Raw genomic sequence first — 22,126 nt, 5'->3', positions numbered from 1 at the left:
AGCTCAACCTGATTTACTGTTGCTATGGTTACCTTTTCAGCTGAACACGGCTTCTCTCCCTGAGCGTCCATTACTGAGCTTTGACACATCTACATTGTAATACTTGCTTTTAAAACCATAACTCATCATCACAACACAGTACTTCACATGATTGAAGCCGTTGGAATCTGCGCGGCTTCGCTTACCCCTCCCCCCGCGCGTCATAACATTGTGTGATTGTTTCCGGCCCCGCCCCCTCTCCGTTTATCCCCGAGTCCAAACGTTTATTCCCGTGAACCCGTTTCAGCACCCGGGACAGGCGTCGCGTGCTCGCATGGCAACATGGCCACAGAGGTGAGCAACACCCTTTATCCATCAATGTTTTTCTGCCGCCGCTGTGTTTAAAGACTCGTTTTTGTTGGATACCCGTCCGTGTAATCGGTGTGTTTGTGATTATTTAAATCAGGGCTGGAGATCACGGATCAGTTCGTGACGTTACAGCCAAACTGTCCGTTTTCACGCGTCGTTTTTAAATCCGACAAAGATACTGCTAAACCAATAACACACAGAATAAACTAAACACAATACACAGTGTCAGCTAAATGCTAGTCATGAGCAGCCACAAGTGAAGCGCTTAGATAGATAGATAGATAGATAGATAGATAGATAGATAGATAGATAGATAGATAGATAGATAGATAGATAGATAGATAGATAGATAGATAGATAGATAGATAGATAGATAGTCAAGGTGTTAATCTAAATTATTTTTATGAGTCGAAGTTACTTAAAATCAACCAAAATCAAACCAAATCAAAACTATTCTGCTTTAACTACATTGTAAAGGTTGTGATCAGGTAGCCGACATGTTTACTTAGTTCTTGGTGATTAGGTAAAGGAATAGTTCACCAAAAAAAACATAAATTGTTAATAACATAACTTTGATTAACATATTTTCCATTTGTTAAGGTTAATTTTATTGGTTTCAGTATATTTCATCTGTTGAACACAACACACTGAAGAATGTTGGGGGGAGCAGTTATTGACATCCATAGTATCTTAGTTTATTATGGATGCCAATGGCTGCTTTTCCCCACCATTTTTCAGAGTATCTTCTTTTGTGTTCTTCTGGAATTGATAATAGTTTATCAAAACACTTGAATGCAAGTAAATGACATCATTTACATTTTTGGGTGAACTATCCCTTTACTAATTAATGTTTGAGTTATGTTGATCAGATTTGATTTATATCAGATAGCATGCTGCTGTTACATCAGATAGATAGATAGATAGATAGATAGATAGATACATACATACATACATACATACATACATACATACATACATACATACATACATTTTAAAGGTTGTAATCAGGTAGCCGAAATGTTTACTTAGTTCTTGGTGACAAGTTAAAGGAATATTTCACCCAAAACACTCTAAAAAATGTTGAGTTATATATTTAACCCAATGGTTGAGTTAAAATATTGGGTGCTTTGCTGGTTTGCTGGTGCTTAACCGTTATTGGGTTATTTATTAATAACTCAACCAGTTGGGTTAAATATTTGGTGCTTTGTTGGGTTATTTTCAACCTTTAATGGGTCATTTATTTTATAACTCAACCAGTTGGGTTAAAATTTTTGAATTTCAACAGTCAACTGATTTAACTGGCAAAAAATGTAGTGGAAATAAAGAATTTTCAATATTTTTGAAAGCTGCATGTTATTTATTTACACAGAAATAATTATAAAATCAATAGTAGTACTAGTAATGGTCGCATTAATAGTACCAGATTGGAAAAAATAACCTTTACTCAATAACCCAATGCATTGGGTTAAATTTTATGTTATATGTTGGGGAGTTTTCTCTATGAAGACATAAATTCAGTAACAAAATTGCTAATATCATAACAGTCGTAACATAATTTCCATTTGTTAGGGTTATTTTTTTTGTTTCAATATATTTCATCTGTTGAACACAGAATATATTGAAGAATATTGGGGAAAAGCAGCCAACCATAGTATTTTTAGTTTCTATAGATGTTAATGGCTGCTTTTCCCCAACATTCTTCAGAGTATCTTCTTTTGTGTTCAACATAAGAAAGAAATTCATAAAAGTTTATCAAATGACATAAATTTCATTTTTGAGTGAACTATCCCTTTAATAAGTCATGTTTGTGTTGTGTTGATCAGATTAGAATCATATCAGATAGCATGCTGTTGTTACATCAGATATAACAATGTTCATTTGTTTGCTCATTTGTTTGTTGTGCGTTTTAAAACAGACGCTTTTTAATGTTTGCAGTCTTCAGACAGTGTTCAGACTGCTTGAAATGCCTTGTGCAGAGATCAGCTCAAGTGTAAAGTGTGGTAAATTGTAAGTTATCATGAATAACAAAGGCGAGTACAGAGTGCGTCCAGTCAGAAGGATCTGCTCTCCGTATTTAAATCAGCGCGTGTGTCCGTGTGTTGTGACGTAGGCGAGCGCGCAGCTGGACATCAAAGAGGATAAAAGCGGCTGTCCACGGGTCCCTAAGCTCTTTTAGCGAAAGCACACCGAGTGTTTGTGAGTTTAGGTTTTCTCGTCGGTGACCGGAATGATTTCAGCACCGCGGACAGCGACGGACCGAACAAAACTCCCGTACTGTCACGAATCTGTAAGCATTTCTAAAGCATTTTAAAAAGTGATTTGTATTTATCTGTTCCGCTCTTGTGTCATTTCAATTCGTTTCCACAAGTTATTCCGAGGTTTACTGAGGAGGAGTCAAAAATGTGTGTGCGCTGTCCCGCCAAATAACCTTGAAAGCGCGCGCGCGAGGATGAGTCTCTTTGTTTAGTCTCGTGTTTCCGTTAAACAAACATTCACTCGTCAGAGCATTGATCAATAATCATTCAGCACAGAGGCTGATTAGATTGTGTTTTGATATATTTGGTATCAGTGGTGAGTGTGTGTGTGTGTGTGTGTGTGTGTGTGTGTGTTAAATGATCGTCTCCTCGCGATCGATCGGTTGTGCTCTCGGGAGTCGGTAACAGTGTCTCTCTTCTGTCTGAGACCGTTACCGAGAGCGGCGGGAATACATAATTAATGAGGCGTTTAGTAACAACAGCCTGGAGCATTTATGCGTGGTAAGTCTCGGTTTACCCGTTTAAAAGTGGCGGTGCCATCATAGAGTATAGCAATCAGATGGTACCATCCAATGGTATTTACATTGAAGCACTTGACTAAACTTGGTTCTAATATGGTAAGTCAGGCCCAAAGCCAGTCTATTGAAAGAGGTGGTTCTTATTTCTGAAAAAATTGAGTTTTTTTACTGTTATTCGCCTAATTTTTCTATTCAATTGTGCATTTTAGTGACATTTTAAGAACTAATCTTTGCTTGATCAGCTTGTCGGGTGGTGATCATAACCACACTTTTTGATGCACCAAAAATACTTCCTACAATTTTGTCAAAGTGCTCAAAGTATTTATTTAAAAAATTGGATTTAAATGGTAACTTAATTGCTATTTTTTATTGTAATATTTTTATGAGATTAGCATTTTCTCAAAAATAATAATAATGAAATATGAAGAAATACTTGAAAAAACGTTTTAAATACAAATTTATTATCATTTATCATCAAGAGTAGGAATCTAGTAAAACTTGTTTTAAAAGAAAAACTAGCTTATGGGCTAATAAAAATTTGCCAGCTCATTCAACTTTCCTCAGTCAGAATTTGGCCACTTGAATAATTAAAAAAGTATGTCCTAAAGCCTTCTTCTGTCTATAATTTTCACAATTTATGATGGCAAAGCGGTCAAAAATGGGATAAATGAGCTCATATAGGGTTCAAATTCTGCACTTCGAACCACCCAAACCCCCCTGGCTTTGGGCTTCTAAGTACAGGAAATGGTTTAATTGATTTTAACATAAAAATTGGGCATATTTGATTTTAATACCAAAATTGGGCATATTTGTTTGGAGGTACCTCGGAAATATGACACATATGTATCACAAGCTGTGTCTTTATGCTGGATATTAGCTAAGAACGAATTCTGCACAATTGGAAGTGTGAATATGCGCATGTTTTTGAAATCTGGTTCAGGAGCCTAAATTATGTGTTGCCCTGAGATATGACTGAGATATTGGTTGGCAAACAGACAAAAAATATATTTTTTTAATCTAGAATATGGTAATAGTGACCTGTAACTGCTTATGGGCTGGAATGGTTTGGGGAGCATTGAGTTGAGTAGCCTACACATTTCTCTATTATTAGTTTATTTGATTTAATCACTATTTCTTATGCTTTCTTTAAAAAAAAAATTTATTATGTTGTGTCTGACACTGTTTATTGTGATATGGCCTTTGTATTTCTTCTGTTCTACTTAATATTATTTTACATTTTTCTCATATATATATATATATCCAATCCAATTGTGCATGGTCTATGTTGGGCTGGGCGATATTGCAAAAATGCAATTTCCATAATTATTCTCCATACTGAACGATAACGATATATATTTCGATTAAGTTAAGTTTTAAGTATTAAGTTTTTAATGCTTCCAGATTTAAAAGAGTATACCAACAATGACTGAAGCCACAAAAACCAGAGGGTCCATTAAATGGCATAACATTTTCGGCTGATAAATGTTCGTTAGCTAATAATTCAGTACATTTTTAATATCAACACACTTTCAGATTCTCGTTATTGAATATTTCTGCTGTGTGATTGGCTCTTAGATCAATATAGAGTAAAAAAGTCCAGTGTTGTTGACAGAAATTTTATCGCAATGCAATGTAATATCGTTTAACGGCCCTGTCCTCCTTGCAGGCACAGGACGTCAACATGACGTCATATTGATGTTGTACCCTAATGTCGTGGGGACATTGGATTTTGTTTGAGAATGAAAATCGGGTTGATGTCAGAACCCAAAGTCGGGCCAACGTCAATGTCCAACCTAAAATCAACCAAATATTAACGTCTAATCGTGTTACACCTTGACGTTGTATGGACATTACCACCACGGCTTCTATCAGATGCTGGATTTTGGTCACTATCAAACACAACCTAAAATCAACCAAATATCAACATAATTTGACGTCAAAAATACGTTGTGCTTCGACGCTGGCTTGACATTAAATTGACGTCTGATGTCATGACCTGAATCTAACCTAATATTAACATCTTATGATGTTGTGTGCCTGCTGGGCTAGATCTGTGTATTCTTTGCACTGTTATTAATTTCATTCATACTGAAGAAATATGGCTTCATTAGGTGTTTTCCTGACGTCTTTTAATTCTAAAACCTTCCTAATGTGTATATTTTTGCGCGTTCAACAGGTAAAAAGTGGTGTTGTGCATTTATTTGACACCAGATACGCCTTTTATCTGAGCTGTGCAAGAATTCTTGAGATCTGTGCAAATGTCCAGTGCCAGAGATTGATCGAGTCCACAGCACCACTGAAGAGCTGTGTGTCAAGACTGTGTGTGTGTGCTGTCTCAGCCTGTTACTATATCAGAGGACGCCGTGCACTGGCAGGCCCTGCTTCTAAAACAGAGGGAGTTTTTAAATAAACAGGTTGTCAGGAGTGCTTGTGTAATTATACCGTCTCAATCTGACCTTTAGATGTCCAAAGATAAAGAACAACGTGCAGCGCTAGCAGGGCTGTGTTGTGTTGTTTTGGTAATGTGCAGTGATTTGTTTCTTAAAATAGTGTTATTGTGGTTTTATCATGTCTGCTTGTGAAATCGGGCTGTCCTGGTACTGCAGGAGAACGGGGTGAAAGCGCAGGACAAGAGTGGGGGATGGAAGGACCCACAGCCCATGCTGATGTTGATGTGTGTGTGTGTGTGTGTGTGTGTTGGCTGGCAGTGACAGATGGTCAGTCCTTTTGATGTTTTTGTGTACGTGTGCATACGGGCAGTAGCGTGTCCATTAGATTATAAGGTCTTTCCTGCATTACTAAATGAACCAGTGCAGACATCACTGTATGACATAACAAGAACAGCAGTGCATTACTGTATGAGATAAAGACTACAGTATGTTAAGGGATTGAAACATCGCCTCATCACTGCGTTATTTTGCTTGATAATGACATCACTGCGTTATTCTGAGTCTTTGACATGATGATGAAATCCACGCATGGCTCTCTAATCATACAATCTTGGAAGAATTTCTCTGAGATAAGGTTAAATAACTCTGCATTACTGATTTAATGACATCACTGCAGTATTGTGTGAGATAATGACATCACAGCATTAGACAATAACCATTTTCAAGGTATACCTACCTTGGGTATCTGTAAGATTTTTATTTACTTTTTTGTTTTTGTTTTTTTAGGACAACAGTATCTCCAGCTAAAAGACATCCAAAGATGCTGTTTTAAATTGTAAAGAAATGTGTATTTTTTAAAAGTAATGAAGACAGCAAAAGTCGATAATTCATTAAAATTTAATAGCCTGACATGTTCAAAGGGCAAGAAATTGTTGTTTTTTTACCCAAAATTTAAACGGAATATATTGTAAAGCAGTAATCTAAATACTGTGAAACCGTGATATTTTTATCCAAGGTTATCATACCATCACAATCTTTGCATTGCATTGCATGAGATAATGACATCATCAAAGCATTATTCTGAGATAATTACATCAATGCAATATTGTAATGGATGATATCATTAGTACACGCGATAATGACATCATTAATGAGACCATTGCATTACTATATGAGATAATGACATCACTGCTTTTCTATATGAGTTAATGACATCATCGCATTATAATATGAGATAATGATATCATCACAGTACTATATGAGATGACGTTATCGCATCACTATATGAGATAATGACATCATCACATTAATATATGAGATTATGACATCATCGCATTAATATATGAGATAATGATATCATCACAGTACTATATGAGATGACATCATCGCATTTATATACGAGATAATGATATCATCGCATTAATATATGAGATAATGACATCATCGTATTTATATATGAGCTGATATCATCGCATTAATATATGAAATAATGATATCATCGCTTTAATATATGAAATAATGATATCATCGCTTTAATATATGAGATAATGATATCATCACAGTACTATATGAGATAATGACATCATCACATTAATATATGAGATTATGACATCATCGCATTAATATATGAGATAATAACATTGCATGACTATATGAGATAACGATGTCATCACATTCTAAATGAGATGACGTTATTGCATCACTATATGAGATAATGACATCATCGCATTACTATATGAGATAATGGCATCATCGCATTACTATAGGAGAAAATGACATCATCACATTAATATATGAGATAATGATATCATCAAAGTACTATATGAGATAATGACATCATCGCATTTATATATGAGATAATGATATCATTGCATAAATATATGAGATAATGACATCATCGCATTACTATATGAGATAATGGCATCATCGCATTACTATAGGAGAAAATGACATCATCACATTAATATATGAGATAATGATATCATCAAAGTACTATATAAGATAATGACATCATCGCATTTATATATGAGATAATGATATCATTGCATAAATATATGAGATAATGATGTCATCGCATTACTATATGAGATGACGTTATCGCATCACTATATGAGATAATGACATCATCGCATTACCATATGAGATAATGACATCATCTCATTAATATATGAGATAATGATATCATTGCATTACTATACAAGATAATGATATCATTGCAATAATATATGATATAATGATTCATCGCATTACTATATGAAATAATGAAATCATCGCACTACTATTTGAGATAATAATATCATCGCACTACTATTTGAGATAATGACATCATCACATTACTATATGAGATAATGATATCATTGCATTATTATATAAGATAATGATATCATTGCATTACTATATGAGGTAATGACATTTAGTGTTGCAAGATATGCAGGTATTCAAATAGGATTGCAAATTCCCTGGCTCTCAAAATGATACAATTCCTTATTAACGGTACTTTGGAGAGGGTTTTAGCACTGGGTGCTTATTAATAAATACAAATAGTTACATTTTTTATTTTGTTTTTTCTTTTACTGTAGTATAAATTTAGGATTGTTATTGGTATTGTTATCAATATTTCATTTTAGGTATCGTATCAAAGTAAAAATTCTGGTATTGTGACACTATACCAAAATTTAACCAATACCAAATTTGGGTATGCCATATACTAAATTTTACTATACCAAATACCAAATTATTACCAGACGATATCCTATACCAAATTTTACTATACCAAATTTTGGTACTATAACACTAATGACATCAAAGCTACATTGTATGAGAAAATGACATCACTGCGTTATTGTGTGAGATAAGGATATTATCACATTACTATAACATCTAAATACATCACATCTGAATAAGGTGGATGTAGGTATGGTGCAGTATTGTAATGTATATAAATATAACATTGTTTATGTACATACTAAATTTTCTTTTCTTTTCTAGTTTATGTATTTTAAGTGTTGTGGAGACCCAGGAAGACTAGCACTGCCTCAGAAAATGGCTAATGGGATCCAAATAAATTCAGTGCATTATTATATGAGCTATTTACACCAATGCAATACTTTATGATACCTCATGGCATTACTGTACAAGATAATGACATCATCATGCAGTATAATGATGACCAAGCAGGTTCGTTTCAGTGATGTTGTAAATGACCGCTAGTGGTAAGTTTTCTGCCCGTAAAATTGGACAGATATCTGCGCTTGTTAAGCCATTTTCATGGATTGTTTAACACCTAACAGCCCAAGGAAATTGGATTTATGATTGAGTCAGAATGCGTTGCTCTTTCTCACCCTCCTCTGCAGTTCCACAACCTTCAGGAACTGAGACACAGCGCATCTCTGGCCAACAAGGTCTTCATTCAGAGAGACTACACCGATGGCACCGTCTGCAAGTTCCAGACCAAGTTCCCCTCCGAGTTAGACAGCAGGGTAAGGGTGTGTGTGTGTGTGTGTGTTATGTCCTGGTATACTTTAAGCAGTCATTTTTCATTCTTCATTTAAGGCCAAATGGTGCCACGGTGGCTCAGTGGTTAGCATTGTTGCCTAACACCAAGAAGGTCGCTGGTTTGAGTCACAGCTGGGCCAGTTGGCATTTCTGTGTGGAGTTTGCATGTTCTCCCCGTGTTAGCGTGGGTTTCCTCCATGTGCTCTAGTTTCCCCCACAGTCCAAACACATGTGCTATAGGGGAATTGGATGAAGTAACCTGGCTGTAGTGTATGAGTGCATGTGTGAATGTGAGTGTGTATGAGTGTTTTCCAGTACTGGATCGCAACTGGTAGGGCATTTGGGCATGTGTAAAACATATGCTAGAGTAGTTGGTGGTTCATTTCGCTGTGGCACTCCCTGATAAATAAGGGACTAAGCTGAAGGAAAATAGATGATTTAAGGCCAAAAAGAAGTTTGAAAAAAGGCTGAGGGACGAAATACTGTGTTCAAACCTACCGACTCCCCCACGCTGCAGTGGGCTGGGTTGTAAATGTTTCACGCCCATCAAATGGACTCTTAAACACAACAACATTAGCATCTGTGACAGAAGAACAAGTTCATATAAAGCAAACGGCCTTCTTCAGCGAGAAGAAGATTCCTGTCTGATTCTGAACTGCGTAGATATGAAGCACATCAAAGAAGGTAGAGCTCCAGGACACGGCCTCCAAATATATAATCGTCACAGGCCAATGGCAGCTAAAAAGGTGTTTAGGAACCAAAATGTTTGCTTTGGTAAGCTGTTTTGAACTGCCAAAACAAACTCAAACTTAATTTTGGTCAGATTTAGTTTAAAATTACATAATTTTAGATTTTTTTAAATTTGTTTTGAAGTATACCGGAGCCTTTATTGTTGTCATGATTACTGATTTCAAGGTAAACCATGGTTAATTCTCTGATGGTTAGTATTATGCCCATAGACTGTAAAATATATGAACGTAGTATCCGTGACGTGACCCATAGGTTTCTGAAGAGCGCAAATGAAGCTACAAGTAGGCGCGGCCAACCATCGCCATTTTGTTCGCGCGTCATCGCACCCACGGCAGGATACCAAACAAGGGCAAAGAGGCGGAGAGTGGGCGGAGCTACAGACACCTGCTGGCACTTTGCTTAGACCTGGCAGACAGACTTTACTTTGGGAGAAACGCTTGATACTTTATTACCTGTGACTCGTTTGTGTTCTGACCACATGTGCTTGGCTGTACACTATATCAATAAAGTGTTTAGACTTTTAAAAACACTGTTGTAACACACAGAGCCACTAAATATTGTTCTTATGACGTTTTTCAACATGAGGCAAACGCAAAATACGTCCAAACGTAGGAAATAATACCAAAAGTCAATTGACTTTGTAAAGAAACATTAACCAAAACAAAAATACGATGTATATTCCGAGCTCAGCGGCTAATTAGCTGTAATCAGCTGAAGGTACGAGACAAGGAGCAGCGAGACCTAGCTGTCGCTCAAGTGGCCACGCCCTTAATTATGCAAACTTAATATAACTTAATAAAACGAAACGGATGAGTTATAAAAAAATTCACCCCCTCACAGTTGTCATGAAGGTTAATCATGGCTATATACACCAAAGCCATCTTTTGTACCAGGCTGTAAGCATGTTTTAAATGGCCAATTTCCCATTGCAGTCAGAAATGACCTGGACTTCCTGGAGCCAGCCCCCCAAGGCGAGTCGATGAATTGCAGTTTTAGTTACTTCCGTATTGGCTTCCCGAGGGAGAGCGGGAGGCTGCCGCTTTATTATGCCTCATTCACATTAGCAGCGACTTTGTAGCTCCCTGTTGCGCTGGGTGGCGATTAAAACTGTTGTGGGCGTTCCCACCTTGAGGTTGCTTAGGTAATGTTTATGGTGATATGCAAATGAGTTTACGTGCCACTTAAAGTAAACATTGTTCAGAGAAACCACTGAATATAATGTAATGAGAAGGGCCGGACGTAATCTGCGGACGTTTTTTGCTATTTCTGCGGAGAATTTTGGTAAAAATCTGCGGATTTCTGCGGAATTATTTTGGGAGTCTCATAACTAAAACCTTAATATGTGAAATAAAAAATATTATCTTTTTAACTTGTATTTAATGTGTACAATGCATTTAGATTCACTTAATTTGGTAAACAAAGCAAGTCTCTTATATAATATATCTAATAAAAGACAGAAAATATTACTGTACAAACTGTATTGTGCATAAATCAGATGAACATTTTCATATTAGTCAATAATATCACTGTAATTAATTTAAACACTGAATAAATATAGATTTACACACAATTACTCAAGTTAATAAACAGAATCAATGATGGGATAATAATATGCGAAAAATTTACGTAAAATCTGCATAATTCTTGCGTGCACAGATTCTGTGTGGGCCTAGTAATGAGTACATAACATGCTTAATTACAAAGTTGAAAAAAATGATGTTATTTATCTGCTGGAAAAGCAGATCTGTGTAGGTATACAGCATGGAGAATACAACAGGCCTCTGCGGGAGCTGAGAGGATCATGTGAGCTGTCACTCAAGAAAGTCGCTCTATATTTGCATAAAATTGAAGGATTCTTAACTTTGTTGCATCGTTTGACACGCCCACCTCGCCAACGATCGCTCGCGTAGACGGAGTTTGAAGTCGCTTGCTGTCCGTTAAAATGAATGATCGATTTGCCGCGGTGTTGCCTGTGTGAACGCAGTTTTACGGTTTCAAATTGTCATCATTATCATTAAACCATGATTGATTATCACGATTTTATGTTCAAATTTTTATTGTGAAATAACAAACACTATATCAGTGCAAAGTTACAGCTTTTACAGTTACAGAAGAAAAAAAAAAAACAATAAAAAAATAATAATGATAGTAGGAATAAAAATGGTAAAGAAAAATGGAAGCAAGAGTAAGAAGTGTACAGAAAATTACAACCAACTACCACAATCAAATGTTTCAATGTTGAAAGTAAATATTTACAATGATTATCACGATTTAACATTGCAACTGGCTAATCGTGAAAGGCTGCAACGTTAATGCATGTTTATATAAACAGTAATATATTTATGGATGTATTTAAAGTGTGTCCTGCATACTAATGGGTGGGTATACAGAGCTGAAGCTTGACTTAAATTAAAATAAAATTGCATTATTAGTCAGAAAACGCTCAATTACATATTTTCATCAAATCACTCGAGCCTTTTTGTTTATAAAGCAGCTTTTTGAATAAAAACGTAACCATGGATATCTGTAAAGTAGTTTACTAGTGCTCGTTTAAAAAACAACGTCTTGAATTATCTATTAAAACACACACAAAAAAAAACAATGTACTCTACATGAAATAATACATTCATTCATTTTCTTTTCGGCTTAGTCCCTTTGTTAATCCGGGGTCGCCACAGCGGAATGAACCGCCAACTTATCCAGCACATTTTTTACACAGCAGATGCACTTCCAGCCCAAACCCATCTCTGGGAAACATCCACACACACTCATTCACACATACACTACGGACAAGTTAGCCTACCCAATTCACCTGTACCGCATGTCTTTGGACTGTGGGGAAAACCGGAGCACCCGGAGGAAACCCACGCGAACACAGGGAACTCCACACAGAAACGCCAACTGACCCAGCCGAGGCTCGAACCAGCGACCTTCTTGCTGTGAGGCGACAACTCTACCTACTGTGTCACTGCATCGCCTGAAACAATACAAACATAGGTAAATAAATCCAAAACACACTGATCCATATTTGTTGTTTGTCACAAAACTGCATAAACCTGCACATTCTAGTTGTTGTGACATACATGTTTGAACACCGAACAAAACTGAGATAATATTGATCACTATAGTCATGATATGAAATTTGCAAACCATTATATCTCTAGTCTGAGTGTGTGTGTGTCAGGAAATGAGAGAGACAGCACAAGTGAAAAGGACTGAAAGAGAAAGGCTCTCCACTCAGACAAACTCTGCTCTTCAGCAAAAGCTCTGCTGAGTGCGCAAACTCCACACAACACACACATAATGAGCCGCTAATAGAGATGATAATAGAGTGTTTAAAGGTGTAAGATCGCGTTACAGACGCCCAGTAAAGACTTGCTGAGTAGATGAGCGGGAAGGGGAGTTTAACAAAGCAAGCTTTCTCTGCCCATCTGTTTATATAAGGATCGAAATGTTGTTTAATTTTTTTCCTCAGCTGATGTCAAGACCCACATGCAATCAGCAGATTTATTTGTCCTATTATTCAGTCTGTTTATTAGCTTATGTGAATATGTGTCTGATATACACTCACCGGCCACTTTATTAGGTACACCTTACTAGTACCGGGTTGGACCCCCTTTGGCCTTCAGAACTGCTTTAATCCTTGGTGGCATAGATTCAACAATGTACTGGAAATATTCCTCAGAGATTTTGCTCCATATTGACATGATAGCATAGCGCAGTTGCTGCAGATTTGTCGGCTGCACATCCATGATGCCAATCTCCTATTCTCCCATGACTCTGGAGGCCATTTGAGTACAGTGAACTCATTGTCATGTTCAAGAAACAAGTCTGAGATGATTCACGGTTTATGACATGGTGCGTTATCCTGCTGGAAGTAGCCATCAGAAGATGAGTACACAGTGGTCATAAAGAGTTGGACATGGTCAGCAACAACAATGCAAAGTATTTGACACCAAATTCTGACCCGACCATCCGAATTTTGCAGCAGAAATGGAGACTCATCAGACCAGGCAAAGTTTCTCCAATCTTCTATTGTCCAGTTTTGGTGTGCCTGTGTGAATTGTAGCATCAGTTTCCTGTTCTTAGCTAACAGGAGCGGCACACGGTGTGGTCTTCTGCTGCTGTAGCCTTTCTGCCTCAAGGTTGGACGTGTTGTGTGTTCAGAGATGCTCTTCTGCAGACCTCGGTTGTAGCGAGTGCTTATTTGAGTTACTGTTGCCTTTCTATCAGCTGAAACCAGTCTGGCCATTCTCCTCTGACTTCTGGCATCAACATTTGCGTTCACAGACCTGCCGCTCACTGGATATTTTCTCTTTTTCAGACCATTCTCTGTAAACCCTGCAGATGGTTGTGCGTGAAAATCCCAGTAGATCAGCAGTTTCTGAAATACTCAGACCAGCCCGTCTGGGACAACAACCATGGCACGTTCAAAGTCACTTAAATCCAACCCAGGCTCATTCTGAAAACTTACCTCCACAAACGTTTCTGGAAACCGCGAAATACGTGCCATCAACACGTTTTTCTGTAACTTTTGTTTTCGCAAATCCGCCAGAGGTCGATGTGTACGCTTTATTGAGATCTCAAATTTCCCTAGCAAGTGCCATTCGCGCCTGTTGTTCTCGCGTAAACCCACCAGAGGCCGCTGTCGACTCACTTTTCTGACTGACTGAGCGACTGATCGGCTGACCCACCCTCCCCCTTCCCTAAACCCAACCAATTTTATCGATTGACCCGCCCACCCACTTCCCTAAACCCAAACAACACGTTTCAAAAGCAATCCAAAAAAATAAAAGCCCTCCTCTGATTTTTTTTTTACCAGGTTTACAGATTTTACCACATCCTCACCCTGCTATTCACTTGTTTGTTTTTTATTTTGGATTCTGTTTTTGTCTTACCTGCTTTCTGGAACCACTCATCACCGGACTCGAACCCCCGTCTTCGTGGTCAGCTCCTCTCTGCATGTCAAATCCGCCGACGTACGTAGCGCGCTAACGGGACAAACTGATTTCAGCCGGAATGCCGTCCATACGGAGGTAAGCGGTCGGTCAGCTGGTAAGCGCGAAAAGAAACGGCGTCACACCGCCCGTAGCGTTCGTTTAAAAAAAAATTAATGCAGCCATATGTATCTCCGCCTACGTAATTCGCTGTCTCCAGAAACGTCCGCAGGACTACGTTTTCACAATGAGCCTGTGTTGCTTAAATCACCTTTCTTCCTCATTCTGATCCTCGGTCTGAACTGCAGCAGATCATCTTGACCATGTCTACCTGCCTAAATGCATTGAGCTGCTGCCATGTGATTGGCTGATTAAAAATTTGCGTTAACGATCAGTTTAACAGGTGTACCTAATAAAGTGACCGGTGAGTGTATATTTATTCAGTTTTTCTAGTAATTTCAGTGATATTATTGAATAATATGCTAATGTTTAGATGATTTGACAGCTTATAACGTAATATTATCTGCCTGTTAGTATATTAAATGGAAAGACTTACTTTGTTTATCAGACAAATGATTCTAACTGGATTTGCAAGTCTTAAATACGAGTTTAAAAAGTCAATATTTTGTATTTTATGTGTTGTTTTCAGTTACCATACTCTCAAAATCCAACGTTAGCTAGATTTGAATTCAAACCCACTCATTCCTGTAATATAATGATCGCCCTGGTGCTTTCTGATTTGTCTTATCCTTGCGTCTGATTGGTCAGATCGAGCGGACGCTGTTTGAGGACACGGTGAAGACGCTGAATACCTACTATGCAGAGGCGGAGAAGATCGGAGGCCAGTCCTACATAGAAGGATGTCTGGCCTGCCTTACAGTTTACCTCATATTCCTGTGCATCGAGACGCGCTACGAGAAGGTAAGCTATCAGCACATTAAACATAATAAACGCAGACAAATTGGTGTCGTTTGCTTTTTTTGTGTTGGTTTTTGCAGAATATGGGGAATGAAAATTATGCTGATTGTCAAAAGTGTGTGTGTGTGTGTGTGCAGGTGCTGAAGAAGATCTCGCGCTACATTCAGGAGCAGAATGAGAAAGTTTACGCTCCTCGCGGTCTCCTCATCACAGACCCAATAGAGAGAGGCATGAGGGTCGTATCCTTCCAGATACCCCCAAAAATGGTAACACTTTACAATAATGACGTGTTAATATGTAAACATTATTATAAATTAATAATGAGTTAATGCATGCGCTAATCATGAACTAACTTTAACTACAACACGAGTCACAAGAGTTCGTGAGTGAGTAACAGCTTCCTTAATTACTTGTTAGTACATGTTGTTAATTAATTAACATTTAAGTTTAAGCTAAATGTAGCCAACATGAGCTCATGAGTTGTTATTGTATAATTATGCCATTTACTTGAAGGAGCACATCATCATTAACTACTCATCAACTTCTGTGTGTAAACTGCTCATGTTGATGTTGACTTCTCTGTTGTTATTGAGTGTAAATGCACTAGACCAGGGATGGGCAAACTCGATCCTGGAGGGCCGGTGTCCCTGCATAGTTTTGCACCAACCCTAATCAAACACACCTGCTTGTAGCTTTCTAGTGATCTTGAAGACACTAATTAGGGTGTTCAGGTGTGTTTGATTGGTGTTAGAGCAAAACTCTGCAGGGACACCGGCCCTCGAGGATCGAGTTTGCCCATGCCTGCACTAGACGGACGTGCATGAGTAGTTAAGAATGGGTTAATGATGATGTGCCCCTTCAAGTAAAGTCATGACGTTTCTATGCATTAATATATCATGAGTTCATAAACTAATGTGTTAATTAATACAAGCAAGCATGTACTAACAAGTAATTAAGGTAGCCTTTATTCACACATGAACTCTTGTAACTCATGTTGTAGTTAAAGTTAGTTCATGATTAGCGCATACATTAACTCATCATTAGTTTACATATTAATACGTCATTATTCATGTACTGTTATTGTCAAGTGTTACCATATTTAATCAGTTTTTTAATTAATTTCGGTAATATTATTGACTAATATGAGAATGTTGATATGATTTATTTACAATGCAGTTTGTAAAGTCATATTATCTGTCTTTTAGTAGAGATATTATATGATAGAGTTGCTTTGTTTTTCAAATGAGTGGATCTAATTGGATTTGCACTGTAAACGTTAAGTAAAAGTTAAAAAGATATACGAAATGAAAAATAATATTACGTTTTTAATTATGATTCTCCCAAAATTATCATTAATTTTACGTAAATCTGCGGATTTTTTACAAAATTCTCTTCTGAAATAGCAAAAAAATGTCTGCGGATTCTGTCTGGCCCTAGTTATTAGTAATAATATGCATGGAAAGCTGTGTTGGCTGATTAAATAAATAAATAAAGTCACTAATTACATCATTAAAATTGTTTTTAAATTACTTTTCTAATAGTAGCTTAATTACTCAATGAGTAATTTCATTAATTGACACAAAACTACTTTAAAAATCCATATAAATCTTAATGCATAGGCGATATTAATTAAACTCTTATTATTATTTTGATTAAAGTCTAATCAGGACATTTTAGTTTTACTTTAAAAAAGATTAACAGTATATATCGAACACAAAATGTTTCAAATTAATGACACCATATTTCATACACATCATATTGACACATTTCTCATTGTTAACATCCTTAGCATGTTTAATTTGGGGACAAATCTGACCTTCTGTAGTTAAGATTATGATATTATGTGAATTTATACCTAATATTTGCATGAACTAGTGTCTCACTTAGCTAATTTTCTATTTGTCTTAATAAATAATACCCTTTTAAGTTGAAAAAAATAATTATTCTGCAAAATATATTTGTATAACAAAACAAAACACATTTATTCTGCTTCTCTGAATTAATTTACAGTGTTTAATTATGATTTATATTATAAGTAACTGTATTTAAATGACGTAAAAATGAACAGTAACACCATTACTGTTATTAACAGTAATAACAGTAATATTTCACTTATTCAGCAGAAAACTAACTCATTACACCCAACACTGATGGCAAATATTCTAATATGAGCATGTCTAGTCAACTAGTTGCATGTTAGGTTGTGTAATGCCGTATATATGTGTGTTATTCCCTTAACCCCAGACTTTTAGATTGAGATCAGTGTGTACGAGGATCGCGGATCAAGCGGTTCCAGCTCAGGAAGTAGCACAACCAGCAGCAGTGGACGATGATTTATACATGAACACCATAACATACACACATACTCACTCACTCGCCCACGTGTGACGCCTTCATACTGACACCCGCTGAACACACACACACAGACACATACATACACGCTGACTGTTCAGCATCGCCAAACAAACACCTAACTTGACCTGCCTCCACAAGACACATGAGCTGACTCGTCATTACCTCAGTCACCTTCCAGCACCTTCACAAACCTGCAGTCGTTGCACATTCTTGAGTCGCTAGCTATGGAAGCTTGTTTCTGCTACTGAGTCATACAAATGAAAAATGATAAATTAGGCGGAATGTAAAGTCAGATTTATAAGAAAAAGTCAGAATTCTGAGGTAAAAAAACCTCTGAATTTCAAGAAAAAGTCAGAATTCTGAGGTAAAAAACTCTGAATTTCAAGAAAAAGTCAAAATTCTGAGTTAAAAAAAATGAATTTCAAGAAAAAGTCAGAATTCTGAGGTAAAAAACTGAATTTCAAGAAAAAGTCAGAATTCTGAGGTAAAAAAAACTCTGAATTTCAAGAAAAAGTCAGAATTCTGAGGTAAAAAAAACTCTGAATTTCAAGAAAAAGTCAGAATTCTGAGGTAAAAAAATGAATTTCAAGAAAAAGTCAGAATTCTGAGGTAAAAAAATGAATTTCAAGAAAAAGTCAGAATTCTGAGGTAAAAAAAACTGAATTTCAAGAAAAAGTCAGAATTCTGAGGTAAAAAAAACTCTGAATTTCAAGAAAAAGTCAGAATTCTGAGGTAAAAAAACTCTGAATTTCAAGAAAAAGTCAGAATTCTGAGGTAAAAAAAACTGAATTTCAAGAAAAAGTCAGAATTCTGAGGTAAAAAAAACTCAGAATTTCAAGAAAAAGTTAGAATTCTGAGGTAAAAAAAACTCTGAATTTCAAGAAAAAGTCAGAATTCTGAGGTAAAAAACTCTGAATTTCAAGAAAAAGTCAGAATTCTGAGGTAAAAAAACTCTGAATTTCAAGAAAAAGTCAAAATTCTGAGTTAAAAAAAATGAATTTCAAGAAAAAGTCAGAATTCTGAGGTAAAAAAACCCCTGAATTTCAAGAAAAAGTCACAATTCTGAGGTAAAAAAAACTCTGAATTTCAAGAAAAAGTCAGAATTCTGAGGTAAAAAAAACTCTGAATTTCAAGAAAAAGTCAGAATTCTGAGGTAAAAAAAACTGAATTTCAAGAAAAAGTCAGAATTCTGAGGTAAAAAAACCTCTGAATTTCAAGAAAAAGTCAGAATTCTGAGGTAAAAAAAACTCTGAATTTCAAGAAAAAGTCAGAATTCTGAGGTAAAAAAAATGAATTTCAAGAAAAAGTCAGAATTCTGAGGTAAAAAAAACTGAATTTCAAGAAAAAGTCAGAATTCTGAGGTAAAAAAAACTGAATTTCAAGAAAAAGTCAGAATTCTGAGGTAAAAAAACCTCTGAATTTCAAGAAAAAGTCAGAATTCTGAGGTAAAAAAACTCTGAATTTCAAGAAAAAGTCAGAATTCTGAGGTAAAAAACTCTGAATTTCAAGAAAAAGTCAGAATTCTGAGGTAAAAAAAATGAATTTCAAGAAAAAGTCAGAATTCTGAGGTAAAAAAAAACTGAATTTCAAGAAAAAGTCAGAATTCTGAGGTAAAAAACTCTGAATTTCAAGAAAAAGTCAGAATTCTGAGGTAAAAAAAACTCTGAATTTCAAGAAAAAGTCAGAATTCTGAGGTAAAAAAACTGAATTTCAAGAAAAAGTCAGAATTCTGAGGTAAAAAAACTCTGAATTTCAAGAAAAAGTCAGAATTCTGAGGTAAAAAAACTGAATTTCAAGAAAAAGTCAGAATTCTGAGGTAAAAAAAACTGAATTTCAAGAAAAAGTCAGAATTCTGAGGTAAAAAAAACTGAATTTCAAGAAAAAGTCAGAATTCTGAGGTAAAAAAAATAATTTCAAGAAAAAGTCAGAATTCTGAGGTAAAAAAACTCTGAATTTCAAGAAAAAGTCAGAATTCTGAGGTAAAAAAACTCTGAATTTCAAGAAAAAGTCAGAATTCTGAGGTAAAAAAAACTCTGAATTTCAAGACAAAGTCAGAATTCTGAGGTTAAAAAAAACTGCAGAATTTTGAGATGTAAACTTAATTCCAGACAAAAGACCTAATTACAAGATGTATAGTCAGAGTTTTGAGGGAAAGAAAGTCCAGGCTGTAAAGATTCCAAGAAAAAAATAATTCCAAGATTTACTCTTAAAGAAAAGACCACACATTTCTGTTCCTCACAGCAGAAACAAGCTTCCTTTCTACCTGTAGCATCCTGGTTAAAGCGCACATACGCTTCTGTAACTGTAATATGCAATCTCGCTCACAAACGCTGTGTGATGTAGCTGCCGATCGGCACACAACAGTCTTCCATCGTCATCGTTTTTGAACCCTTTTATGTTTGAGTATTTGGAGATGAGCACTTTTACTCTTAACCATCAAAAAAAGAGTCCAATTTGTAAACTAGAATCTGTAGATGTTCATGATGAGGACAGATGCGGAGATCTGACCCCACACACTGCCATATTAAATCACGGGTACTATTTGTGACTTAATTACGATATATGTTTTATTTCATAGTGTGCTAAACATTCATGCTTTGTACTCATAATGCACCGTCAGAGCGGAAACGAGTGCTGATGACGTGAACTGCCAAGGGCCAGAGCTTCCTCACATGATCCTTCGTCATGAGCTTCCATTTTCTTACTGAGAACCTTTGGCCCCTAGAATTTATGCAAAGAGAAAAAGAAGTTGAGAGTGCTTTTTCTGTTTGTGTAGCAAAATAAATGAGAAAAATGATTGTCAAATTTCTCTTTTTGCATCTCATGTTTTATTTACTGTTTATTTACTGTTTTATTTTGGCTTTATTCTAGACTTTAAGGCACAGAATGCAGTTTTGGCCACTAGAGGGCGTGCATTCATAACAAACAAGAATGAAAAAGAAGCAACTGATGTAGCTTGCTCTTTTCGCTCAAAGTTTACCTTTTTCAACAACGCACAAAGTTCTCGCAACTGTTCTAATGTTTTTCTGCACATTTTAACTAGAAAACTGTACATATTGTGCATTTAAAGTTGGCAAAGTTGCAGAGACTTTTATTATGGTGGCTTGAAAAGCCAGCATACTGTTATCTATCTTAAACTTATTATTAGGCTGGCTTGTGCAGCAAGCCAGACTACTGTTATCCTATTTAAACTTATTATTATTATTTTTTTTTTTTTTTTTATTATTCTTCTTCTGAGACTAAATTTCTAACTCTATCTCCTCCTAGAGCTTTCAAGCTATGACCACCAAACTCGCACCAGACCTCCGAACTATTCGGACTCGGATTGCTATATCTCCTCAGACTGATCCGACTTTCGGTTTTCCGAAAAACGTCCCGGGACCACCGAAAAAATCCCATAGGCTTAACATGGGGTCAAACTTTGTGACCTCATAACTCTGCGTCAGAATGTCACACAGACTTCTAACTGGGCTCATTTAACTCAGACTACCTAACTGCCAATAACTGATGAGCTTTAAACTTTCTAGCCACGCCCTAGCAACCACTTTTGGACCCTAGAAACTGTCCCATAGACTTCCATTGCAAATGATGCTCATTGACTTTACATTGGATCAAACTTTGTGAGCTCATAACTCTGCATCAGACTGTCATAAAGACTAATGGCTGAGCTCATTTAACTCAGTCTAGCCAGCAGCCAATCACTGATGGCCTTTTAACTTTCTAGCCACACCCTAACAACCAGATACTGCACCCTAGCAACTGTCCCATAGACTGCCATTATAGAGGCCCAGATTGATATCGTCCTGCTGCAGTGTTATAGAGACATGGGGGTTGTTTTTAACTGTTCATACTGGCAAGAAGCTTTGATACATCATCAGTCTAAGCTGTCAATCAACTCCATAGCAACAAAACAGACTAACCTAGCAACGATATAACAGCAGCTATATCTCAGTATCAGAACATCGTAGAGAAGCGGGGGTTGGCTTATTTGACTCATGCTAGCACACCATAAATCCTGTATGGTTCACATGCTAGCAATGACTAGCAACATGCTAATTCATGCTGGAATCATGCTAGTAACATGGTAATTCATGCTAGAATCATGCTAGTAACATGCTAATTCATGCTAGAATCTTGCTAGTAACATGCTAATTCATGCT

General features: G+C 36.5%; 1 protein-coding gene across 2 annotated transcripts; it reads left to right on the top strand.

The window, feature by feature from the left end:
• The first annotated feature begins 253 nt into the window (after positions 1-253).
• On the top strand, positions 254-18,497 carry golga7ba (golgin A7 family, member Ba). 2 transcript variants are annotated; one of them, XM_056460910.1, is made up of 5 exons: positions 254-333; positions 8,865-8,990; positions 15,462-15,614; positions 15,749-15,850; positions 17,864-18,497. In XM_056460910.1, the coding sequence occupies exons 1-5, from the start codon at positions 322-324 to the stop codon at positions 17,942-17,944; spliced, it is 474 nt and encodes a 157-aa protein (XP_056316885.1). In that variant the 5' UTR covers positions 254-321; the 3' UTR covers positions 17,945-18,497. The 2 variants fall into 2 exon arrangements, with proteins under 2 accessions (XP_056316885.1, XP_056316817.1); XM_056460842.1 differs by lacking the exon at positions 254-333 and adding an exon at positions 2,490-2,635.
• The last annotated feature ends 3,629 nt before the right edge of the window (positions 18,498-22,126 follow it).

The sequence above is a fragment of the Danio aesculapii genome, chromosome 1 (genome assembly GCF_903798145.1).
Source record: "Danio aesculapii chromosome 1, fDanAes4.1, whole genome shotgun sequence".
Lineage (NCBI taxonomy): Eukaryota > Metazoa > Chordata > Actinopteri > Cypriniformes > Danionidae > Danio > Danio aesculapii.
This window is presented reverse-complemented; position numbering and strand designations above follow the sequence as displayed.

Coding starts and splice junctions, on each gene's coding strand:
- golga7ba (XM_056460842.1), top strand. CDS start 2,576: ATGATTTCAGCACCGCGGACAGCGACGGACCGAACAAAACTCCCGTAC. Junction 8,991..15,461: donor CCTCCGAGTTAGACAGCAGG/GTAAGGGTGTGT, acceptor CTGATTGGTCAG/ATCGAGCGGACGCTGTTTGA. Junction 15,615..15,748: donor TCGAGACGCGCTACGAGAAG/GTAAGCTATCAG, acceptor GTGTGTGTGCAG/GTGCTGAAGAAGATCTCGCG.